A 24,040-nucleotide genomic window follows, 5' to 3' on the forward strand; every position below is an offset into this window, starting at 1 on the left:
CTGCTAAGAGTTAATGTCCAATGATGTTAATGTTCACTGTTTTTTAGTGACTAATGTCCTTTTCTTCTGAGGGTCATCACCTCTTTAGCTCCACCCTTAGGCCCTTTACTTTGACCTTTGGACAACTCATTGTCCCTGTCTGCAGTGCTAATGCTGGTCACTGGGATGACATAAAACAGCAGTACCCTCCAGGTCGCTTCATTTGTGAACTATCCAACCAAGCAAGTGCAGGACAGAAAGGACCTGCTGCAATGGCACGATTACACCAGCAGGGAGTACTGTTCCTCCAGTCCATACTCCTCTTCTCAAGCACTTATTCTGTGAGTATTAGGACAAAGAAGCACAAGTTACTTTTACTTTACAACTATGGTCGTATTGCTGTAGGGTGTCATAAAATCCTGCCTAAATTCAGCTATATTTTGAAATAGAAGTCATGACTTTGTAGGGTTAGTTTTCAGTATTGCTGATTGGAGTAATTGGTGCTTTGTAACTAAATGTATTGTAGAAGAGTTCTGTTCAACAACATTTTAATAGAAAATAAACCATTGTGAGAAAACAAATGTGTTTTAATTCTCCAATGCCCCCTTATAATAATATATTACCAACTTTTTTTTTCAGCTTGTACCTAACACAGATAACTGCTGCATCTTAGATGAACGATTTGTGAGTACATTGTCATTTTAAAGCGTTTTTTTTTTTTTTTTTAGTAAAAACCTAAGGGGTCAGGAAAGACTTTAATGTCTTGTCTAATCTCTGCTTGTAGGGGGAATATTGCCCAACTACATGTGGCGTCTCAGACTTCTTAACCAAATACCACTCAGAAATAAACTTTCAGTTGGAGACCTATGAGAGACTCCTAGGCCAAGCTAAAAACGATACAAGTGAGACTATTATAATAGTGAGAGACATGGGAGGAACTGGCACCAAGCCTTCCACAGGCCAACAAGGTAAGAAGCGGGAAGTGTACAATAAATGTTTGCGGGTATCATTTGCCTGTGTACATTTGACTATAAACGTAAATAACTCTGCACATATTTATTTTTATATATGTTCATTTTTATTTACTAGTTATCGACCCTACTCAGAAATCTAGAAGCATGCTGGATGAGATTACAAGATATGAGCAGACCGTTACAAAGAATGAACAATATATACAGTATGTATCGCTTAGGGGTGAAGCTTAGTGTGCTGTGTGGAATACTCTTTTCTACTCACAATGCCTCAACGGACAAGCACAAGGGTTTTGACCAGCTCCCAGTTCACCGTTATTTATTACTATATGGTGGTTAGAAGATGATACTCAGCTCCATGTGTACTCATGAACATCATAGCGTAGCGCAGAATAAATCAGAACTTCTGACCTCAGAATCAGCTATCTGGGATTACAAGAATACAGCGCGTCATATAGTAATTATTTCCTGATGTTTCCTCAAGTTTATTTTAGAGACGGACATACAGTAATAATACTGTCGAATTACATATATTAAACCGATTGCCTTTCTTTTGAGATGTGTTAATAAATGTAAAGATGTTTTCTATAGCTAAAGTAAGTTTTGAAAAAAGTTATTCATTTATCAGTTATCAGTTTTAGAAAATCGCCAGCTTTCAGCGTTATTGTATTTAATGGAGGAATGCGACATCCACCGTAATCATGTCCCTTTTTGTCACAGAGAGCTACAAGAAATACTGAGTTCAAACACACAAAAAATTTCAGTGCTGAAACAGAAGATATCTCAACTGGAAACACAATGCCAACAGCCATGCAAAGACACTGTCCAAATACAGGATTTAACAGGAAAAGGTATTTTAGTGAAAATTGTTTAGTCAGGGGTCATTGGTGAGAGAATGAAACACCAGTGTAAAAGCTGTTGGTTCTCTGTTTTTTGTATCATATAATATAACTGCCTCTGATTTTGTGTTACTTATTCTGGGCATACACTCTACAATTATCTGTCCAATCTGGATGGTTGGAATGAAAATCTGGTAATGTATGGGAGCCAATGACAATCATCCATTTTCTCACAAACACTGAAAAACAGCCAAAAATTGCCTTTCAGACAAATTTGTTAAATCAAATGAATTTAACCAATTTGAACAATCATTTTGTCCATTTTCCAGTGTTTAAGACCATATGGTAGATTGTCATTTGTTCTCATATATTACCAGATTTTATTCCAACCAGCCAGATTGGACAGATATCTCACAGATAATTGTAGAGTGTATGCCCAGCATTAGAATTATGTGGGGATATATAGTTACCCCTGATGTTGTGATACTTAGAATTATGTGGGAAGTACTGTATAGTTACCCTTGATTTCATGTTAATTAGAATTATGTGGGGAAGTATAGTAACCCCAGATTTTGTGTTGCTTAGAATTATGTGGGGACAATATAGTTGCCCCTGATTTTGTGTTACTTAGAATTATGTGGGAAGTATAGTTACCCCAGATTTTGTGTTACTTAGAATTATGTGGGGCAGTATAGCTGGCCCTGATATTGTGTTACTTAGAATTATGTGGGGAAGTATAGTTACCCCAGATTTTGTGTTACTTAGAATTATGTGGGGCAGTATAGCTGGCCCTGATGTTGTGTTACTTAGAATTATGTGGGGAAGTATAGTTACCCCAGATTTTGTGTTACTTAGAATTATGTGGGGACAATATAGTTGCCCCTGATTTTGTGTTACTTAGAATTATGTGGGGCAGTATAGCTGGCCCTGATGTTGTTTTACTTAGAATTATGTGGGGGAAGTATAGTTACCTCTGATGTTGTGTCACTTGGAATTAGGTGGGGAAGTATAGTTACCTCTGATGTTGTGTCACTTAGAATTAGGTGGGGAAGTATAGCTGGATCTGATTTCCAGTTACTTAGAATTATGTGGGGGAAGCATAGTTACCCCTGATGTTGTGTCACTTAGAATTATGTGGCGATGTATAGTAACCCCTGATGCGCAGTGTAAAATAATCGCCCATCTGTGTGCATATTAGCAACTGCGATCTTTGCTGAATCAGGCCCTAAAGCAGCTACATTGATTTGTATGAAGTAAAAATGGCAGAATTGACTACCAGTGCTATTCAATGTATGTGGCTCTGATTTTGTGCTAATTAGAATTATGTGGGGCAGTATAGCTGGCCCTGATTTCCCATTACTTAGCGTTATGTGGGGGAAGCATAGTTACCCCTGATGTTGTGTTACCTAGACTTATGTGGAGATGTATAGTTACCCCTATTATCGTGCTACTTAGAATTATGTGGGGAACTATAGTTACACCTGATTTTGTGTTGAGCTGTGTACACACTAGACGATAAATTGAACAATATGAACAATAACGATATTGTTATTGCTCATCACATTCAATATCGTCCAGTGTGTATGCAAGATATCGTTCACATTGAGGGATGAGGGAGGGTGCCGTCACTGAATGATATCGTTAACGACATTGAACCTGGCAGTGCAGGGGAAACACTTCACAATATCACTCATGGAGCATATCGTGTGTATGAGCCTTAACTTAGAATTATGTGGGGAAGTATAACTGGCCCAGATTTTCCCTTACTTAGAATTGTGCGGGGAAACATAGCTGGCCCTGATTTTAGAATTATGGGGAAAAGTAAAACTGCCCCTGATTTGTGTTATGGTCTAGATTTATCAACGAGTGATATTCTTGTTATAAATCATTACTAATTTAAGTGATGCTCAAACCAATTAGCTCCCAACTGTCATTTTTCTAAATTATGACAATTGGGAGCTGATTGGCTGGAGCACCATTTATCATACACAACGAGTTTTATCACTCGTTGTGAATTATAAAACTCTTGATAAATGAGGCCCATTAAAGTGACAGTTAGGAGCAGATTGGTTGGAGCACTATTTAAGATTAATAACGAGTGATAACAAGAATATCACTTGTTGATAAATCTGGGCCTAATTAAGGGCCTCATTTATCATCGAGTTTTATCATTCACAACTAGTGATAAAACTTGTTGCATATGATAAATAGTACCAGTCAGCTCCTAACTGTAATTTTTTAAACAGATGACAGTTGGGAGCTGATTGGCTGGAGCACTATTTATCATATGCAATGAGTTTTATCACTCGTGAATGATAAAACTCATTGATAAATGAGGCCCTAAGGCCTCATTTAGGGCCCAATTTACAAACGAAATATAACCCCTTTAGCGCTCGCTAAAGGAGTTATACCATCTTCCTGTATTTAGTAAACAGCGGTAATCTTAGATTACCACTGTTTGTACAGCATCTCTCTCGCCATCTTTTAGATGGCAAGAGTGATGCGGGCCCCATTGCCGGCAATGGAGACCTGGCGGTGCCTTTCCAGCTTCAATGAAGCCTTCCAGGCACTGCCGGGTCTCCCTGTCATGCACATGCGCAGACGGACCGTCGCACATGACACTGGAGCCCCGTCGCTGGCAGCGTTAGGCTGCCAGCAGCCCAGCAGAGGACCTCGTCGAGGACGAGGATTCTGCTGGATTTCGCGGGACCTCGCCGGAGAGGTAAGTATTACTAAATACCAGTGGAATTTTCATTTGTATCACAGTGATAATAAACGAAAATTCCCGCTGGTATTTCCCTTTGTTTGTAAATGGGGCCCATACTAACGAGTTTTATCACCAAAACGAGTGATAAATGTCACTGCGTATGATAAATGGTGCTCCAACCAATCAGCTCCCAACTGTCAACTGTTAGAAAAATGACAGTTGGGAGCTGATTGGCTGGAGCACCGTTTATCATACACAGTGACATTTATCACTCGTTTTGGTGATAAAACTCGTTAGTAAATGGGACCTAAGTGGGACAGTATAAAGGCCCCTGAGTTCATGATGCTTAATATTATGTGGGAACATATAACTGCCCCTGATTTCGTGTCACTTAGAAATAATTAGGAAGTATAGCTGCCCCTAGCACGACTTAAGAGTATCAGGAACAGGCACATTGGTACAGAGAGACCCTAATTTTGTACCATGTAAACTTTTTTTGTGACTAGCACTCATGCAAATTATGCCACCCACGATGTGGGACTGCTTTATTGTATTTGAGAGGGAATTTTATTATGTCCAATATTTTACATTTGTATTTTTATTTATAGATAATTACTGAATATTGTAAAAATGTTCATTTGTTTTAGATTTTTTCATAACAGAGGAAAACTCTGAGAAGTTTCATCCATTGTATGATCACAATCATAGCTACAGTAGTGTTAAAGTTACACTTAGCTGGGCACGTTATTTCTTTTTCCTGTTTGAATGGCTGAGGAAGGGGGTGTGAGTGGCAACCAATCCTCTCATTCACACCCATTTGCACCCATTTGCAAAGCAGCACACAACAATGCTCTTCAACTAAGGCTCTGATAAATTACATCCTGGGTATGGTGAATTCATGGTACCTGGAAGTGGTGTTTTACATTATCATTAAGTATGAGCTGGATCTATTACACCTGTCTGACCACCACTTAACTGTGGTCATTATATTTATTCCAAGCAATCCTAATGTGGAAGTCTTATGGATAGAAAAAAAATGCATTTGTTTTCCAGATTGTCAAGAAGTTTCTAATAAAGGAGCACGAGTAAGCGGCCTCTACTACATCAAACCTCTGAAAGCCAAGCAGCAGTTCCTGGTTTACTGTGAGATTGAACCATCCGGCAGTGCATGGACCGTTTTTCAAAGAGTAAGTGTCTGTGGATAATGTCAAAGCTAAAAAGACAGTCCTATATATACAGAGAGACACTTGTTCTTCTAAATCACACAGTTCGCCTATAAGGCAAAGTGGATCTGTCCATCTATACTTGGTGTGGACATAAACATTTTGCTGACAAGGGAAATATCAACATTCGCGATTTCGACATTGATATAATTTTGGCATTGACAGAATGTGGACATTCAGCATATAAATATAGCATTTTTCATGCATTTAAGCCCGAAGCCTGCCCTAACACTAGCTGCAGCCTAACCCTAAACACAGCCTAACCCTAAGCCTTACTGCAGCCTAACCCAAACACCCGGGTACAGAGAGGAGCGTGGCCATGCCTTCCCTATTTTTTTTAGTACTATTTGCGGTGACGAGTGCTGGGAAGGGGGGTGGATTTATCCCCTCGGCCAGGGAGCAAATCCAGGGGTGGGCGGCGATCAGTGCTATTATCCCCCCCTCCCCAGGACACTTACAGCCCAGCACACAGCAGCGTGTCGACACTATGACAATGACATAATTCTGAACATCATCATTTTAACTATAACATAACGTCCGTGTCAACATTCTGTTGTCGACAGTCGAAATGTCAACAGTTTGACTACATACCATTTATACTACATAAAGGTAAAACCCTTCTCACCAGCTAGCAGAATGATGGCTGTGACCAGGCCTAGAAAACACCTACCCTAGAACATCTGAAGTGGCAAAAGAATTTGGAATGACTCTTGTGCTGATAGCTCTTGTATTGACAGCATGTGACAGCTAAGTAGTCAGATGTTCTTGTCAATAGAGCCTGAGCAACGTCTATTTTTATTACATAACCTATACAGTATATGAACTAATCAGGCATAACAAGAGCACAAGAGGATGTAATGAGCTGTTATTATGACTGTATAATATAAACTATAAGGCCAATGCAGAGTTGAACACAAGCTTGGCATAATAACTTTTGGATTGCGTACACAGAACAAAATGCATATATTCAGCTGTATGCAGAGTTGTAGGCATTTCAGTGGCCGGGACCGCCCTTTCTAGCCATTATCACTATCAATGCACATTTATTACACCATTTCCACCAGCCCTATCCTTGGTGCAAATATATGCTCCACACAGGGGAATGCGCAGTGCAGAAGCACACAAGGTACATTTCACTGTAGGCTTTTGTGCAGCTCTGCATTGGCCCCTATATGTGTATAGTTATAATGCACATAATCATACAGAGGTAGTTTATTTGTGATTGAGCTGTAAAACATTGTTGCCCTGTTGACAATATGATATGTACTTTAGGAGTTTTTTTTATAGTGTTATAAGTGTTTCCCTGTTTGTGAAGTCTGGGAACATTTATTAACTCTGAGCACAACATAAACACATGTGTACAGAAGGCTACACTACAGTGATGGGCATAGCACCTAATGGTGGTGATGCTCACTTGCATGACATGGTTGAATGCACAACAGCAGCATTAAATATATCATACAGATAATTTCTTTTCTTTTTTCCCAGAGACTTGATGGCAGTGTGGACTTTAACAAGAACTGGAACCAGTACAAAGAAGGATTTGGATATTTGTCCCCAACCGACACCACAGAGTTTTGGCTGGGAAATGAAAAGATTCACCTCATCTCCACCCAGAGTACTATTCCATATGTTTTACGGATAGAGCTGGAGGACTGGAGCGGACAGAAGAGGTAAATAGCACTGACATCTGCAGTTTATTACAGAGGAATTGTGTCTCAATTTAACTAACTAATATTATGAACCTATATAACAATGGGATGCAGTCATATGGTCAACAATGACAATCTCGATATTCATACTAAAGGATGGTTAGTCTGCGGGGGGAGGTTAGGGTGAGGCACCAGAGGAGCAGTTAGGGGTAGGGATGAAATACTCACTGGAAAGCCAGGGGATCACAGCTCTGACCCAAAAGTCCCAGTCACATGACCACTGGGACCCTGAAGCAGAACTGGACTCAATGCAGCCGTTGGGGCAAGGTAAATCACTGCTGGGACACCAGGGATGATATGTCAACATTCTAACATGTCGACATTTCATCACTGTTTACATGATGAATGTTGACACATTATGGCCATATTGGTTTTCTCACGTCGATAGGCTGAATGTCAATATTATGACTGTCAACATATCCTAAATCACCCAAAGTTAAATCTGCGTAAAAGTGGGCATGGTCCCAATTAACTCTAACATTGTTTTAATTATAATTTTAAGGGTGTATTTTTAATTGTCAGGGCCTTAGACCCGATAATTATAATTTTGCAGCAATAAGAAATTAATGATCACCCGCATGTATTAAAAAGCACCCTGCTGTATGTAAGAAGTGAAGGGATCAAATTAGCAATCGCTTCACTTCTCCTTCAGGAACCGTGTGCATTACTACACATGCGTGGTCTGCTGACCATGGTGTGGAGAGTGCCAGGGAGGAAAGTAGCCCATAGTCTACAATGGCTGTTCCCATCTTTAGATGAAACCTACGGTGACTGCTTTTTGCTTACAAAAATGGGGACTGCTGCAGGTAACTCTGATATCCATTGCAGTACCCAGTACATTTGAGGGATACAGTATTTATTATTTGAGGGTACCCCCCAAAAACTGGTGTTTTCGGGGGATGTCTTGCAAACAGTAATTGATAAATAGGTCTCTTAAAGTTACTTTAAAATGTAGAGGAAACTTTCCAGGCTCAATTTTTTTTGAGCTTCCACTGACATTTTACTGTAGATCTCTCTGGATCCCTGTCACCAACAGTGATTGCTTTCCCCAGGCACTGAGTGTGACTGTATTGCGTGGTAATACCTACAGTATGCTGTGCCTCTTGCTTACAATGACATAATAACAACTGTGTGAAGCAAGCTACAACACACAACATTCACATTTTAAACTTCTTAAGTAAAGGGTAAAGAATGATGTATCTTTTAGATGCTGTAGCCCAAATACAGCAATAAAAATTAATCTAGCTTTAAAGCTCATGTAAATGTTAATTTGGAATTATCTCTATTTGTCTTTGTAGCACAGCAGACTATAACACCTTCAGAGTAAATCCTGAAAAGGACAATTACCGGCTGACCTATGCGTACTTCCTTGGTGGTGAAGCTGGTGATGCGTTTGATGGCTTTGATTTTGGAGATGATCCCAGCGATAAGTTCTTCACCTCCCATAATGGCATGCAATTCAGTACTTTTGACAAAGATAATGACAAATATAATGGAAACTGCGCCGAACAAGATGGCTCTGGATGGTGGATGAACAGATGTCATGCCGGTCATCTCAATGGCAAATATTACCAAGGTAGAGACCCAAAGCAACTATAACCACTTGTGTTATTCTGTATTCCGAATACCATACTATAAAACTGGTTCAACTATAAATCCCAAAGAAGTTTAACATGTCACAGATAATTGGAATTGTACTTCGGCAGCCTCCTCTTGTTATAGGGTCCACAAAACCTCAATGCTTGGAGTCTAGTAAAGAAAGAAAACATCACAATAGACCAACATTGTCTAAAAGCATAAAAGTGATACGTTATTCTCTATAAATAAAAATAAAGTCCATGCAACAAAATGCATTGGTTGGCCTCCGTCGTTGAAGCTACGTTGTTAGTTTTCAGATAAGCCGATGTTTTCATTTAATTTTGTAAGTGGCCATTGTTATGAATTTTTATAGAGAATAAAGGATCCTTTTTATGGTTTCACACTATGTTGGCCTGTTGTGGCTGTGTGGCATTGTGTTTACAGTATTTACTAGATCTGGATTTGATCTGCCTGGATACTGATAAGTGTTGAATGATAAGCCGATTACAAAGTTTAATTCATGTATGTGCAATATTTCTTGTAAAATCAGTGTCCATTTTTGTCAGATGTCAGTTAACTTACCGGTATGTTTTTGGACTTTGTGTGAGGAAACCTGGGGAAACACATGTATGCAAAGGAGAACATGCAAACTCTACAAAGATAGACCTTTAGTGGAAGTAAACCCATGATTCCATCTCTGTGAGAATGCTAACCACCTGTGCTGCTGTGCAAACATTTTTTCATATTCTTTAAATTAAATAATGAAAGACCACTAGCCAGACACTCACCACAGTGTTTGAAGAAATAATATCCAATTTATATTATAGCTAAACAACTTTTGCAATGCATTTTATTTTCAATGAATGTTCCATCTGTCAGACAAATACAAATTAAATAGATCTGTGTGTACTGACTCCATGGGGTAAATTTACTAAAGTGAGAGTTTTTAGAAGTGGAGATCTTCTAGAACAGGGGTGGGGAACCTTTTTTCTGCAGAGGGCCATTTTGATATATATAACATTATTTGCGGGCCTGGTGTAGGCCACGCCCCCTCCGTGTGATGTCACACGGGGACGGGGCAACAATCGCCAGTGATTACAGCAATGCCTGGAGCATTCTGAAGATGCTTCGGGGAGCTGTAAGGGCATTGGTGTGACAATCTGAAGTGTCCTAATGATGCTCCAGGTGGCACTGCTGTATAGATTCTAGCCGCAGGGTGCCATTATAGACACCCTGCTATCCAGATGAGGCTAGCAGAAAAAAGCCCAGAGGGCAAGGCCAAATGACTCCAGGGGCTTATACGGCCCCTGGGCCTGAGATTCCCCATCCCTGTTCTAGAAGGTGCTAGATAAATATTAAGTAGAATCTGATTGGTTGCTATGGGCTCCACAGGAACTCCACTTCTGAAAACTCTCACACTTTAGTAAATATACCCCCATAAGCCTACTCAGGGGATGTAGTGTGAATGTGACTGCTAATAACTGGTTTCCTTTGTTTTCTCCTGAAGGTGGTGCTTATTCTGAGACTGATCATCCAGATGGCTATGACAATGGGATTATATGGGCAACATGGCGCAGCCGTTGGAACTCAATGAAGAAAGTATCAATGAAAATCATTCCTTTCAATCGCTATGGATCACAGGATTCACAGTTTGAGGGAGCAAAGGGACATAAGGTCGGAGCTGATCGCCGAGGAGATATCTAAAGTTACATTATATCAACATTTATAGCTATGCACCATACCTCATGTATTTCACTAGATCCTGTTTACAACTCAGATCTTGATTTTATATAAAGAATTGTTTTGCTATTGATAAAACTGTGTGGATTCCCTCATGGAAAATATACAAACATTGTTTTATTTTCTGTTGTTACTAGTACTTGTTTCTTGGAATAACAATAAGTAATACCAACACATTTGCAAAGTGACTTAACTCTATCAACAAGTACAATAAACATATTTATATACAATTGCTGGCTCATCTGAATGACGGGCGTTAGGGTGTACGGTCCAAGCCCCCCACCCCCCCTTCATCTAAATGACTGCAACTACCACAGCAGTTACTTGCTTACTTGCTGTAGTGTAGATCCTTCCATAGGAAGCAGAATGTAAGTGCAATCTGGACTTGAGTGTGCAGATGAAGCTTTAGATATCTCAAAGGAGTTTAACTAATTTGAAGCCATTTTATTTTTATGAACACTTAAGCATTACATCTTAGCTAACTCCCCATAGACAGGGGTGAATTTAGGGGTCAGGCTCCTCATAGGGGCAACATTATTGGTCCCCCACCCTCCCCCGGTCCCCCAATTTTATATTTTCATCATTAGGTTATGTGAGAAACTGAAAAAATGTGTAGAATATGCTCTATGGGGGTCATTCAGAACCGCTCGCGAGCGGCAGGACGCTCGCAAGAGGGTCGATGTTCCCCCACTGCGCATGCGCACGACGGAGGGAGCTCCGTCGTGCGCATGCACGAGACCCGGCGAGCGACGGGCTCTCCATCGCTCCGGGTCTCGCACCAAAGGGGGCGTGCTGTCGATGTTGATTGACAGCATGCCCCTTTGGTGGGCGTGCCTGCCAGATGGAGGCGTTTCCATGGGAATGCCTGCCGTCTGAGGCCGGCCCCACTGACATCACTAGTGATGTCAGTGGGAGTGACTTTGGCTCTGATAGAGCCAAAATCACTACAGGGCTTGCGGCAGCGAGACCCTACCGCAGGGTCTCCATTGCAAGCCCGATGGTCGCGATGGTCAAGACCATCGCGACCATCATCATGGACGCTTGCATATGCAGGAGGCCGCTCCATTTTCAGGGAGGAGGGCCCTGATTCAGAGCAAGCGCTCTGGTCAGAGCGTTCAGCTCTGAATCAGGCCCTATAAGTTCTGTATAAATAAATATATTACACAATACAATTTAACTGTAAACTAGATTTTTGTCTATAAAAAGCTTTCAGTTGAAGAGCTCTGTGGGCAGTTTAGCAGCGGTAACAGCAGGTTGCCTGTCATACACACTAACTGTCACACACACACATCCCAATGCCTCCGTACAGCCAAGGCAGCCCCAACCTCACCCGCCACTTCCCAACCTGATGGTTTGCATACTACTCCGATTGTGTGAGATTGGTGTGTGTGCAGGATGTGTAATGAGCAGGTGGAGGCTCTAAGAGATCTCTTGCAGTTCCCCCAAGGCCCAGCCTAATTGACAGACGGCGGCCGATTGGGGATGGGGAGTGGGCAGGACCAGCCAACGTCTCAAAAACATCCCCATTTTGTAGGAGTGGCTAAGGCCAGGGCCTGCATCTTTCCAACACAGACTTCCTGGTTTTGGCTATGGAGTTCCGTGGGGCAATCTAAATAACCTCAGGGTTGCTCAGATTGCTGATGGTCTTGCAGAAGGTCAGATGCTGTGCTTTAGGACACAGCACTAGGATCTGCAATTCAGTCAGGAGGCATTTATTTACACCAGACGCCTCCTGCTGCATTAGCATATTACTTGTATGGTATTGCTCACCAATGTTGTTAATGTAGTAAATGATAAGGAAACTTATTTTGTTACTTGCTATCAGTTTAGTTGGCTGCAATGATATCCCACTGCCAGAAGTGCATGTTACACTGACTTTAGTGTGCTTTGTGGAGTAAAACACACACACAATTGTCACAGGACTTGATTCACTACTGTACGCAGCTGCGATTATGCATGCAATTGGGCGTTTGTTGTGTTCTGTGCATGCATATGCATCGCTGTGTGCGCGTGCACAAACTAGCTATTTTGATCGGGACTGCGACCGCAGAGGCTACACAGACCCCTCGCAGATTGATTGACAGGAAGCACCATTTGTGGGTGGTGATGGGGGGTGGTCAGGGAACACAAGGCGTGCCAGTGCGGTCGCACGCCGTTGCAGGGGCGTGCTTAACTTATCCACTGCAATGCCATACGCAGTGTGAGGTCTCATAGCGTGCATGGTTGTTACCAATTTCTTAGTAAGGTCAGAGCTTGTGCAAGTGTGTGTGAGGCCGCGATGGTACTCGACTGTACCGATGGTTTTGCTATTCTGCTAAGTATTATGGATGTGTGCAATGCAAAGTGGGCGTCCTTATGTAGTGCTGAGTTTGCATTGCGATCGCAATGGATTAGCATACTATCTCAGTTGAACTGCGTATGTATGCAATATTGCGTACCGTAGTGAATCAAGCCCACAGTCAAGTGTCTCTACCATAAAATCATTGCAAAATGATCTGCAAACAAATGTATTGTTATTAGTTATTCCATGGAACATCACATATTATTGACAGCTGATATAATCCTTCAGTAGGAGATACTGTCAAAGGTAAAAGTTATAGAAAACACTACCTATAAAAGAACTATACAAAGTGACAGTGGTGGTTTCCCTAAGTACTATGCTTCTGTATGTGCTCACTGTATGGAGCTTATCTGCTGGCGTAACATTTTCTGCCTTAATGTTTAGCTCAGAATACAGTGTTAATACTTTGTTCTCTTTCATTGTAGGCTGGAGACATTTAAATTGACAGATTTAAATAAAAGCAGCAGATTTGTGGGATACGGAATGTTGCAGATCTTTCCAGTCTGTAAAATTGCACTATGTCCAGTAGGAAACAACACATTAAATAACATTTTAAAAATTGAAATAAAATCTTTATATTTTGTTCCAAAAGTTTTTGTGGTTCCATATCACCCTTTTAGCAATAAATCACCTACTTTTAACATATACCTACCAGGCATAATTGAAATATGGTGGAAATTATGAGGATATAAGAGAAGTAGGCAACATGTGACACTGCAGCTACTGTGGAACTACACATGCCAGAATGCACTGTCACAGTTGTAACAAAACTGTGGTAGGTCATGCTGGGATATGTATGAGGGTTGCAGTGATGTGACAGGGAATGCTGGGATATGTATGAGGGTTGCAGTGATGTGGCAGGGCATGCTGGGATATGTATGAGGGTTGCAGTGCTGTGGCAGGGGAATGCTTTGATATTTAGTTTCACAGCAACTGAAGTGCCACACGTTGCTTACCCCTGGTTTATAATTTGCTCCATATTCCACAATGAGACAACTTTAATGCTTTGATTTCAACTCCTGTAGCATTGACAAAATATAATGCTTTTCTCTTAGCCTTTCTTCTGTGCTTTTCAGTCATGATGATACATCACCACAGAATAGACTTATTTTGCTGGCTTTGGATAAAAAATAGCTCTAGCATTCTCAGAGAGTATAAAAAGAACAACTTTTACAATGCCAAATCTGCTTGAAGATATATAGACTGAAAAGCACAACATGACTACAGAAATGTATGTTTAATAAATGTTACATAAAGGTATGTATAAGCAGGGCTCCTCCGCCTGCTATTTCCCAGTGGGCCCTGGGTGTAGAGTGAATCCCTGGTGCTCAAAGAAGGTGAATGCTATGATTACACGCACCCCCCCCCCCCCACACACACACAAATTATTGAAGTGTGACATGCTATCCTTAGGTTCAGTTATGTAGTGTTGAACATGGTTGTGCTTCTAGCCATCCACTCCACTTCTGAAAGGCATTCACTATCCATGGTTCTATCTACAGTATAACATCCAGAAGAGGAGGATGGAAAGGCATGAAGTGGGGTGAAATGGAAGAAGAGGGTGTGAAGGTGTGGTGTAAGAAGAAAATAAATGGTGGGAGAAGATTGGAGAAGGAAGGGGAACTGATGAGATAGGGAGACAGATGGGATAAAAGAAGTGACAGGCAGAGGCACTCATGGAGAGCAGACACAGAGGCTGACTGTCTCTAAGGCAGCAGTGTGTGCACATGGTTCAGCGGACCCCTCTTGCTCAGGGGGCTCAGTAAATATTCCTCCGCCTGCACCTGTCTCATGCAACACCAATGATCCCAGCCGACAGCTGCTAACTGCCTCTAATACAAAGGACTGTCAGTGAATGAGAAGTAGTTAGTGTCCAGGATTATCAGTGTTGGTGTGGTCTCTCAACAGCCCAGGCCGGTATAACAGTACCACCCGTACCCCCTTATGGTTGTCCTGTTAAACTATCACTCCACTGCAGACAGGGCCATCTTAATGGTCATACTGGCCAGCTACCCAGGGCATCATGATCCTAGGGACCTTTGAGCAGGGGCAAGTTGGGCCGGGGGGCATATACACGGAGTGTGTAGCCACTCGCCCCATGCATAGGGCAGTTGCCTGAGAGGCAGGCAGAGAAAGATGCTCACCGGCTCCTCTGATTGTGTATTACACACAATCAGAGGGGCCAGGCAGCATTATCTACATGCCTCCCAGCCTGCAGCCCCAGAGGCGGATTAAGGGGAGACACATCACCCTGAGCCCCCCTCTCAGGGGGTCCTCCATACTTTAATTGGGATGTAGTTATGATACCAGTGGTCGGGATGCTGGTGCTCAGAATACAAGCAATGGAATCCCAACAGCAGTCGGAACCCTGGTGCCACAATCCCAACCGCTAGCATCCCTATGGTATTAGGGTTAGGGAGGGTTAGGTTTAGGGTTAGGCACTAGGGGGGTTAGGATTAGGCTGAGGGGGGTGGGGGGTTAGAGTTAGACTGCAGTGAGGGAGGGTTAGGGATATGCTGTGGGGAGGGAGGGATAGGGAGGTTAGGGTTTAGGTCACTTACCTTATAGGGCCAGGATCCCGCAACCATCCCCTTTAATCACATTTGCCATGCAGAGCAGAAACTGTACTGCGAGCTGGACAAGAAAAGAAGGAGGTGGGTAATCTTCACTTTACATCATGATTTATTATATTTAAAAACATTGGGCCTGATTCAGAGCCACTCGTAAGCGGCAGCTCGTTCGCTCCAAGCGATGTTTGGCCAACTGCGCATGCGTACGGATCGTTATACGCATGCGCAAACCAGTCAGTGCGGTCGAAATTCATGTGCTCGCAGAATGAGGCGTATGTGGGTGGTAACAGGGGAAGGTGCTTGAAAACGGGGAGTAGAGATCAGAACGCAGGCATGCTTAAAGGTCAATACGGTCGTTTTATGGGTGTGCAAAAATAAAACAACAGCGTCATTGACCACGTCACTGGGTTATTTTATAGCCAGAACTGCTCGCAAAGTTGTGGTAGCAAAAACCGACCACAAGAATAGCGAGCAGTTCATACCCTGGTCGATGTACTCGATTAATCTAATAAATAGCGGACATGACGTAGGATGCGAGCGGCCAGGGGACGTGGTTTCCCAAAAAACGACCACAAGTTTTGTTCGCTCGTTCAGACCTAGAGGCGTGAACAGACCGCAAACAGCGAACGGTTCATTTGAATAGCCACCCCTATTTTCAGGACGAGCGAGCGCTAATTGCGTCCGGCTCTGAATCAGGCCCATTGATTTTGTCAAAACGACCAATAAATCTAAAGACTCCCCAGATCCAGTACATGCCTGTGCCCTGCAGATCACCGCAGTGTTACAGGAGGCGGTGCCTTGAAGTGGCAGTATTGTTGGAAATGTGTGTTCACACCAACGTATGTATAAAAAATCCAGACAACTAGTCTTCTGGAACTTAGCCAGGTTTTGTGGCTTACTGTGTGCAGCCTAACTCACTATTACACTGGATATCCATGAAGTGGAGCTTGTAGCGGAGGAGGGTTAAACATCTCACCAGCCAGTGACTGTCTCAGCCTTTGCGTTAATGGTGCAGTTGTTTTACATGTGTACTCTGGATCCATAGCTGGCAGGGATAATACTGGAGAAGCTTTTTTTTTGTAAATATCCACCAATTGAAAGAAAAAACTTTATCTCATGCTGGTATGTATCTTAATGTGCACCCTACAGGTGGCCCTCTACTAGTGAGGACCAAACAATAGAAATAACAATAACAAATACCGGCACTATTTATCTTCTCTCACCAATATTGGATAAAATTAAAATTACAATAGTTCACAATATAAGCCACCCAATGATTAAACCTCTTGATAGTGAGTTTATAAGATACTTGAATATTTTATTCTTGGTATACAAACATTAGCTAATGTTTAAAATCCAATAAAATTGGTTTACATAGACATTCAAATACAGTGTTTCAGTAACCTGATCCATAACAGGAGAGATAGCATTAATTCTCACCTACATCCTTATGGGCGCAAGCTCATAGGCGAGTTTCTCACACGTTGGAGACAGGCTGTTACACCATTGACCTTACGCGTTTCATCCTCATAGAGGATTTCTTCAGGGGTACATATCAAAATAGTTCAAATATATAGTAAATGTTGGAGATCTATCTCTGTCTTTCAATGAGATGATGTTCTCAAATCAACCCGATAGAGCCAAACAATCATATTTATGGATCAACTAGGGAGGTACTTCACACTTTCACAGCATGTGTCTGTTTTCATGTACAGATCTGTAAAGCTTAGCAGTGTCTCAATCTGTGCATGTGTCCTTATATTAGCAGTGGAATTGCACTGCTAACAGAAGGACACATGCACATATTGAGAAAGTGTGATGTACCTCCCTAGTTGATCCATAAATATGATCATATGGCTGTATCTGGTACCATTGGCCAGAACCTGTTTAGGTACTTCTCAATCACCTCTAGCTTCCCCTGAATAGCTGCGTGGTCAGACACCAGGTGCGGTGGCGGATAACACACTGAGTATTATCCCCGGTGGCCTGTTGACTTCCACGCAATTCTCCATTTCAGAGTTCTCGCAGCAGCAGTCATGGGTGCAACCATATTGCCTGTCTTACCTGACCGGACCCTCCACCAATGGTAGCCTGTCACCGCTCAGCTGATTCTCTCCTCCAATGGACGGCTACCTAAGGGTATAAAGCAGGACTCCAGGAAATGCCAGAACAACTTCTCTTCTCCAGCTGTTAGCTTCGGATCGCTGCTCCAGGCTCCACGCTGTTGTATCCTTAGTGCGCTGCACCATGCTCTGTGATATTCTCCAGTGATATTTAACATCAGTCACCACCGTTACTCTTCAGTGATATTCTACATCGGTCACTACCAATATTCTCCAGTGATATTTAACATCAGTCACCACTATTACTCTACAGCAGGGCCGCAACTAGGGGGGGGGCTAAGGGGGCACGTGACCCAGGTGCTGGACTTGAGGGGGTGCCGGGGAGAGGCAGCAGGGAGGCTACGTTACTGCTTTTGTGGGTTTGGAGCCACAGAGACACCGTCAGTCTAATGTGGTGCCAGTCACAAGCCAATCAGCAGAGGCTGCCGGTCCATGAGCTCCAATTGGTTCGTGAGCGGCGCCACATTACAATGACGGCATTACTGACAGTTCCCCAGCGTATGGCAGCCCCGTCCTGTGCCTATCCGAGCTCACTCACCGAATGGCCCTGGCAGGTAAGAGAAGGAAGATGGGGCCTTACTGTGGCTTAATGTAAAAGAGGCCTTACTGAGGCATAATGTGTACGGAGCCTTACTGTGGCATAATGTGTAGGGGGCCTTACTGTGGCATAATGTAAAGGGGGCCTTACTGTGGCATAATGTTTATGGAGCATTACTGTGGCATAAATGTATATGGGGCATTGCTGTGGCATAATGTATAAGGGGCATTACTGTGGCATAATGTATAAGGGGCATTACTGTGGCATAATATGTTATAAGAGGCATTCATGTGGCAGAATGTGTTGTAAGGGGCATTCATGTGGCAGAATGTGTTGTAAGGGGCATTCATGTGGCAGAATGTGTTGTAAGGGCATTACTGTGTTGCATAATGTGTTGTTAGGGACATTACTGTGGCATAATGTGTTATAAGGGGCATTACTGTGTCACAAAACCACTCACCCTTTTCGTCCTCTATGTTGTATTTTTTTGGCAGTGGCGCCAAATTATGGTCTTGCCCCGGGTGACAAAAATCCTAGTTTCGGCCCTGTCTACAGTGATATTCAACATCAGTCACTACCAATATTCTCCAGGGATATTCAACATCGGTCACTACTGATACTCATCAGTGATATTCAACATCAGTCACTACCTATACTCACCTGAGATATTCAATATTGATCACTACTGATACTCTTCAGTGATATTCAACATCGGTCATTACCAGTATTTCTACATCAGTCCCTACCAATATACTTAACATCGGTGATTACTGATATTCTCCACAGATAATCTCCAGCCACTCAGTTGTCTTACATATCTCTCTGTCAATTACTAATTCCTGGGTCCCTGATCAGGGGGCCGCCACCTGCTCAATGGACGCAGCAAAACCCATATACCAATTGGAGGGATCACTAGTGAAAAGCACCAATTAGTTAGACTCCGCGCCTCTGGTCAGGTCTCATCAACACCCGGACTTAGCCGATGAGGAAGTCATATTTACTTCCTCCTCGTCTGCTACTGCCTTCCCACTTAGTCACCCCGACTCACAGAGGTTCACAAAACCAGTAGGATGGGATTGTCTCTCGTGCACTTAACGTGGTGCCATGAGGAGGGAGTGCAGTTCCTCTAGCATATTGTTACAGGTGATGATACGTTGGTGCATCATGTGACCCAGAGATAAAGCAATTATCCATGACATGGAAACATGCATCGTCCACACCTTCAAAAATAATCAAAACAACTCCATCATCAAAGAAGGTAATGGTGATCATGTTTTGGGACCACAAGGGCATGCTCCTTGTTGATTTCCTCACAAAAGGAGACACTGTGAATGATGTGCGCTATTGTGCCACATTGAGCCAGTTGCGGAGGGCAATTAGTTGAAAACGGCCTGGGTTGCTGCTAACAGGTGTCATATTTATTATATAGATTATGTCTTGTTACAACTATAAATGCTTGGCAACTGGCTGGTCACATTCCTTGCCAATCAGTGCACTGCGTATGGTTAAGCGGTGCATGGTAATGCACTCTTTAAATTGTTGGATCGTCTTTCCTACAGTGTACAGCCCAGATGGGCATTTAATCAAGTACCACATGTGTACTAGTACATGTCAAGGGAAATTTAATGTGGATTTTTTTACCAGAATAAGGAAACAAAATACACTTTGGTGCAATCCATACAGCGGCAGGTGATACATCCTAAGCAATAGAAACATCCTCCTTGTCTGCTTTGTAAATAGGGATCTACTGGTTATATCAGTATGAACCAGCATATTTCTCAAGTTTCTGCCACGTTTATAGCATTACATGATTCTGGTTTTGTTAAGAGACTTAAGATGTTGTTTTATGTTGCATCATTGGCCAGGACCTGATGAGGTACTTCACAATAACCTGAATGCAGGTGTTGAATTTATGTGCCCAATGTAGATGGTCATTCTTATGATCTTCATCCTTATTACTTACAAGAGTGTCTGTGTTATCAGCCGACTACTTTATTTCTGACGTCTCTTAGGGATTTTTCAGAGTAGCCCCTTTCTGTGAACTTGTTGAGCATTTTAGCCATACTTGGATTGGCCTCATCATGAAGCTGATAATCCTTTTTACTTGAAGAAGCTGTGAGTAAGGCAGTCCTCTTTCTAATGTGGGAAGATGGTGACTTTTTTCATGTAAGAGAGTGCTTCTGTCAGTTTGTATGCTGAATAATGTGAGATCTCAATGTTGTGAACTGTAATATAGACTTATAGAAAGTTAATAGTTTCAGTACTCTTGGTGATGTAAATTTGATAGGATTATCAAGATTGTTGATATATGAGGTTAATTCACCCCTCCAGAATAGTAATACGTCATCTATATATGTGTAAAACATGATCTTGTCACTGACATCTGATGAAAAGAAAAAGTCCTGTTCAATAGTGAACATATATGCATTAGCATAAAAGGGGGCGGTGTTGGATCCTATTGCACACCCCGTATGCTGCAGGTTTCCATTAAAATATAATACATTTTTGACGAGAACTTTTACCTACAGCGCACATGTGTTGCTATTCTGGAGGGTTGAAGCTAACGATACTGCATTAGAACATCTATACACTCCTTCCTATACCTTCTAATATCCTGCCTATACCTTCTAATATCCTGCCTATACCTTCTAAGGATGACGCTAATATGCGTACGCAGTCATACAGTAAATAAAGACTTCACACCTGGAATCTGTGGTTCCAAAGCACAAAGTATTATTCAAGTAAAAGTACAGTCAGTTACACGCTATTGATCCAAACACAATTAGGTGCAAAGGAATTATACAGACCCAAGTACAGTATACATACGCAGCGCTTCCGGACCAGATGTAGGCATCAGCAAGAAACCCCTCGTCAATCAGCATTCAGCACGAAGACTAAGACCCAGTGTTGGAGCACACATATTTATACCCCCCAAAAATAGACAACACAATAGAGAAGTTTGTTGCTGATGCCATTGGTTCCCTAGGGGGATGCATCTGTTACAGAGCATTTAACAGGTTGATTCAAATAGACCCAACCCAGCCTCTAACAACTGGGGGTCTCTGGATTCCCACCTCAAGCAACATCCTAACAGTTGTTCATATAATATACATTTTGTTGCTTGAAGTCTCTGCGGTCCATAAGTTGAGAATGCATGATGTGATCTCCCCACCGATGATACTGGAAATACTGTGGAAAGAGTACGCATCAGTACAAAAGCAAACACGGCTTACTTATGTATAAAACCTTAGTTACCAAATAATCTTTATTTCACAGCATTTATACTAAATGAACAAACTTAAATCTTATACCTTAAAGCTTATGGAACCTTGTATGTGGATATGTAATGTGTGAGTATGCGGGGTTTGATATAACGATGCTAATTAAGGAGATGCGTGCGCATAAAGCTAATAAACAGCGTTTTCATATAGGATCTTATGCATTCGCTAATATGCGACTAGTTAACAGCACAATTGTGCGTATTAAGGTGTATATGAGGAATGGTGAAAGATGCAATCGCATGGTGCTAATAGTAATATAGCCATATGTACTAAAATGTGAATTTATCTAAAATGGCACTTGGGCGGCCATTCGCAAAATGGCGTCTTGCGATCTCATTTCCCAAATGGCATCTTGCGGCCAGTCGTAAGATGGCGTCGCTGCGATTCAATTTTAAACTGATCTTGTCTCAGCCAATAATCCAGCTTCGACAAAGCAACGGAATTTGAAAAATTAAATCAGCTAACAAGACTTCTGGTTCAGGCTAACATGCAGTGAGCCGTGCTCAGCAGCAGCTCTGCTACCGTGCAGCTTCACCGCATTTCACGGCTACATGTCAGTCTTCAAGAGTGCCAGATTGCACTCACCACCTTCCACTGACTGCCCACTTGCATGGAGAGGATCCTCCCCCCTTATATGCCAGAGAAATGACAAAGAAATCGCCACAGGATGGATTCCAAGATGCGGGCGCAGCTCCTACACTGATAGCAGAAATGCCAGTAGACACGCCAGCTCCTAGCCCTGGGTTTGAAACATCATCCCAACGTACTTCAGACACATTTATTACCTATGGAGATGTAGTAAAAGCGATTAAAGAAGCTATGACTCCCATGTTACAGGAGAAAGCTTCTCTCTTTACACAGATCCTGAATGAGCTAAAAGGTCAGATGCAGCAACTCTCCTAGCGTGTCACAGCCGCTTAGCTTACTGTAGAATCAAACTTCAAGGAGGTCACTGATTTGGAGGCTGATTTTGATAAACTACATAAGTCCCACTTACAGCTATTAAACAAGGTTGATGACCTCGAAACCGGTCATGACGAAATAACTTACGGTAGTGGGATTACCTGAATCTGTGAAGGTGCCCAATGTATTTAATAATTTTGAGTTCTACCCTTCCTGATATCTTAGATGTCCATAATGAATGCCAAAATATGGTCATAGAAAGAGAACATCGACTTGGTCCCCCAAGAAATTCTCCTGCCACAGACTGCAGATAGTTATATTACTCTGCCTCAATTATATTCACAAAGAGCTACTCTGGTTGGGTTCACGGAAGCATTATTTTTTGGTTGCAAACAATTGTTTGACTACTGGAAGGAAACCTCGCGACAACACAAATTAACGTCAATGCGACAAAGCAACAAATCTAGCGACAATTGCATATATATATATATATATGTATATGTATATATATATACAGTATACATGTTGCAATCTACTAATTGCTTGCCGATGTAAGTGGTGTATAGTAGGGTTTCGTTAGTATGTAGTTGAGAGGTGAGGTTCCCAAATCGAGTATAAACAAAAGTCTTTGAATTTATAATTTACTTTTATTTGATCAAATTTTAAAATATTTCGGCAACAATCGAATTTGTCTTTCTACGCTACCAAATAAATTGTTCATCAATTACAATCACTTTAACTTTAGAACACACAAATCAACAATAGCAATTTCTTATTTTTATTTTACAGGAAATCCAGTGGAACCCACAACTTTAGCTTTTCACAGGAACCCTGCAAACTGAGAAAATTAGTGCATCCAACACCCCATGCATTTAAACATTAAACAAGCATTTTTAATAACATTCTCTAGCTATTCAACAAACTACTTATATTTGTAATTTAAAGTCTTCTGTATTTCTTGACTAACTCTATATTGTTCTTACACTTGTATCTGAGCTCGAGACTTTAACAAAAATTCAGCGCCATTTTCAGTTATGTGCGCAAAGCGTTGGCCGGGTTGCTGACTATCCATAAGGCTATAGTGTACACTATAAAGCAATGTTCTCTGTTTTAGCCCCTTATTCAATTTCAATTGAAGTCTCCTTTATAGTAATTCTCTCTCTATGTATCCTTAGTGCAGATATTTAGCTGGGATTTTGCTGGCAGACGGACTCTACTTTCTATGTAATGTGTAACAATATCCCTTTCTAGCAATGACTTCATAGTAGCAAAGATGTATCAATTAGCAAGAAAGTTATTTGTATCTATTTCATTTATGTGTGTCCTGCCTGCTCTCCTGGAGGTTGTTTTTACTAACTTGGTAGCATAAATCCTCTATTCACTCACAGTTTCAGACTCTATAGTTCCTACAGTTGCTATGGGCATCTCTTCTGTGCGGCAGCAGTATAATAACTCCTGGCTGGCCTGTGCTTCTGTTCCTGACCTCACATAATAGCGTACATGGGGATCACTAACAAAGGCTCAGAGGAGTATAT

At 41.9% G+C, this 24,040-nt stretch overlaps 1 protein-coding gene across 1 annotated transcript; it reads left to right on the forward strand.

Moving 5' to 3' along the window:
* The first annotated feature begins 251 nt into the window (after positions 1–251).
* On the forward strand, positions 252–10,746 carry FGG (fibrinogen gamma chain). Its single transcript, XM_088475368.1, has 9 exons — positions 252–320; positions 619–663; positions 764–947; positions 1,069–1,156; positions 1,671–1,801; positions 5,550–5,683; positions 7,208–7,392; positions 8,730–9,007; positions 10,517–10,746. Exons 1-9 carry the CDS (start codon positions 252–254, stop codon positions 10,711–10,713), a joined length of 1,311 nt encoding a protein of 436 aa, XP_088331494.1. The 3' UTR covers positions 10,714–10,746.
* Positions 10,747–24,040: the final 13,294 nt, after the last annotated feature.

Source organism: Taudactylus pleione, unplaced genomic scaffold (assembly GCF_031769625.1).
Source record: "Taudactylus pleione unplaced genomic scaffold, aTauple2 ptg000170l, whole genome shotgun sequence".
In the NCBI taxonomy this organism is placed as follows: Eukaryota; Metazoa; Chordata; class Amphibia; order Anura; family Myobatrachidae; genus Taudactylus; species Taudactylus pleione.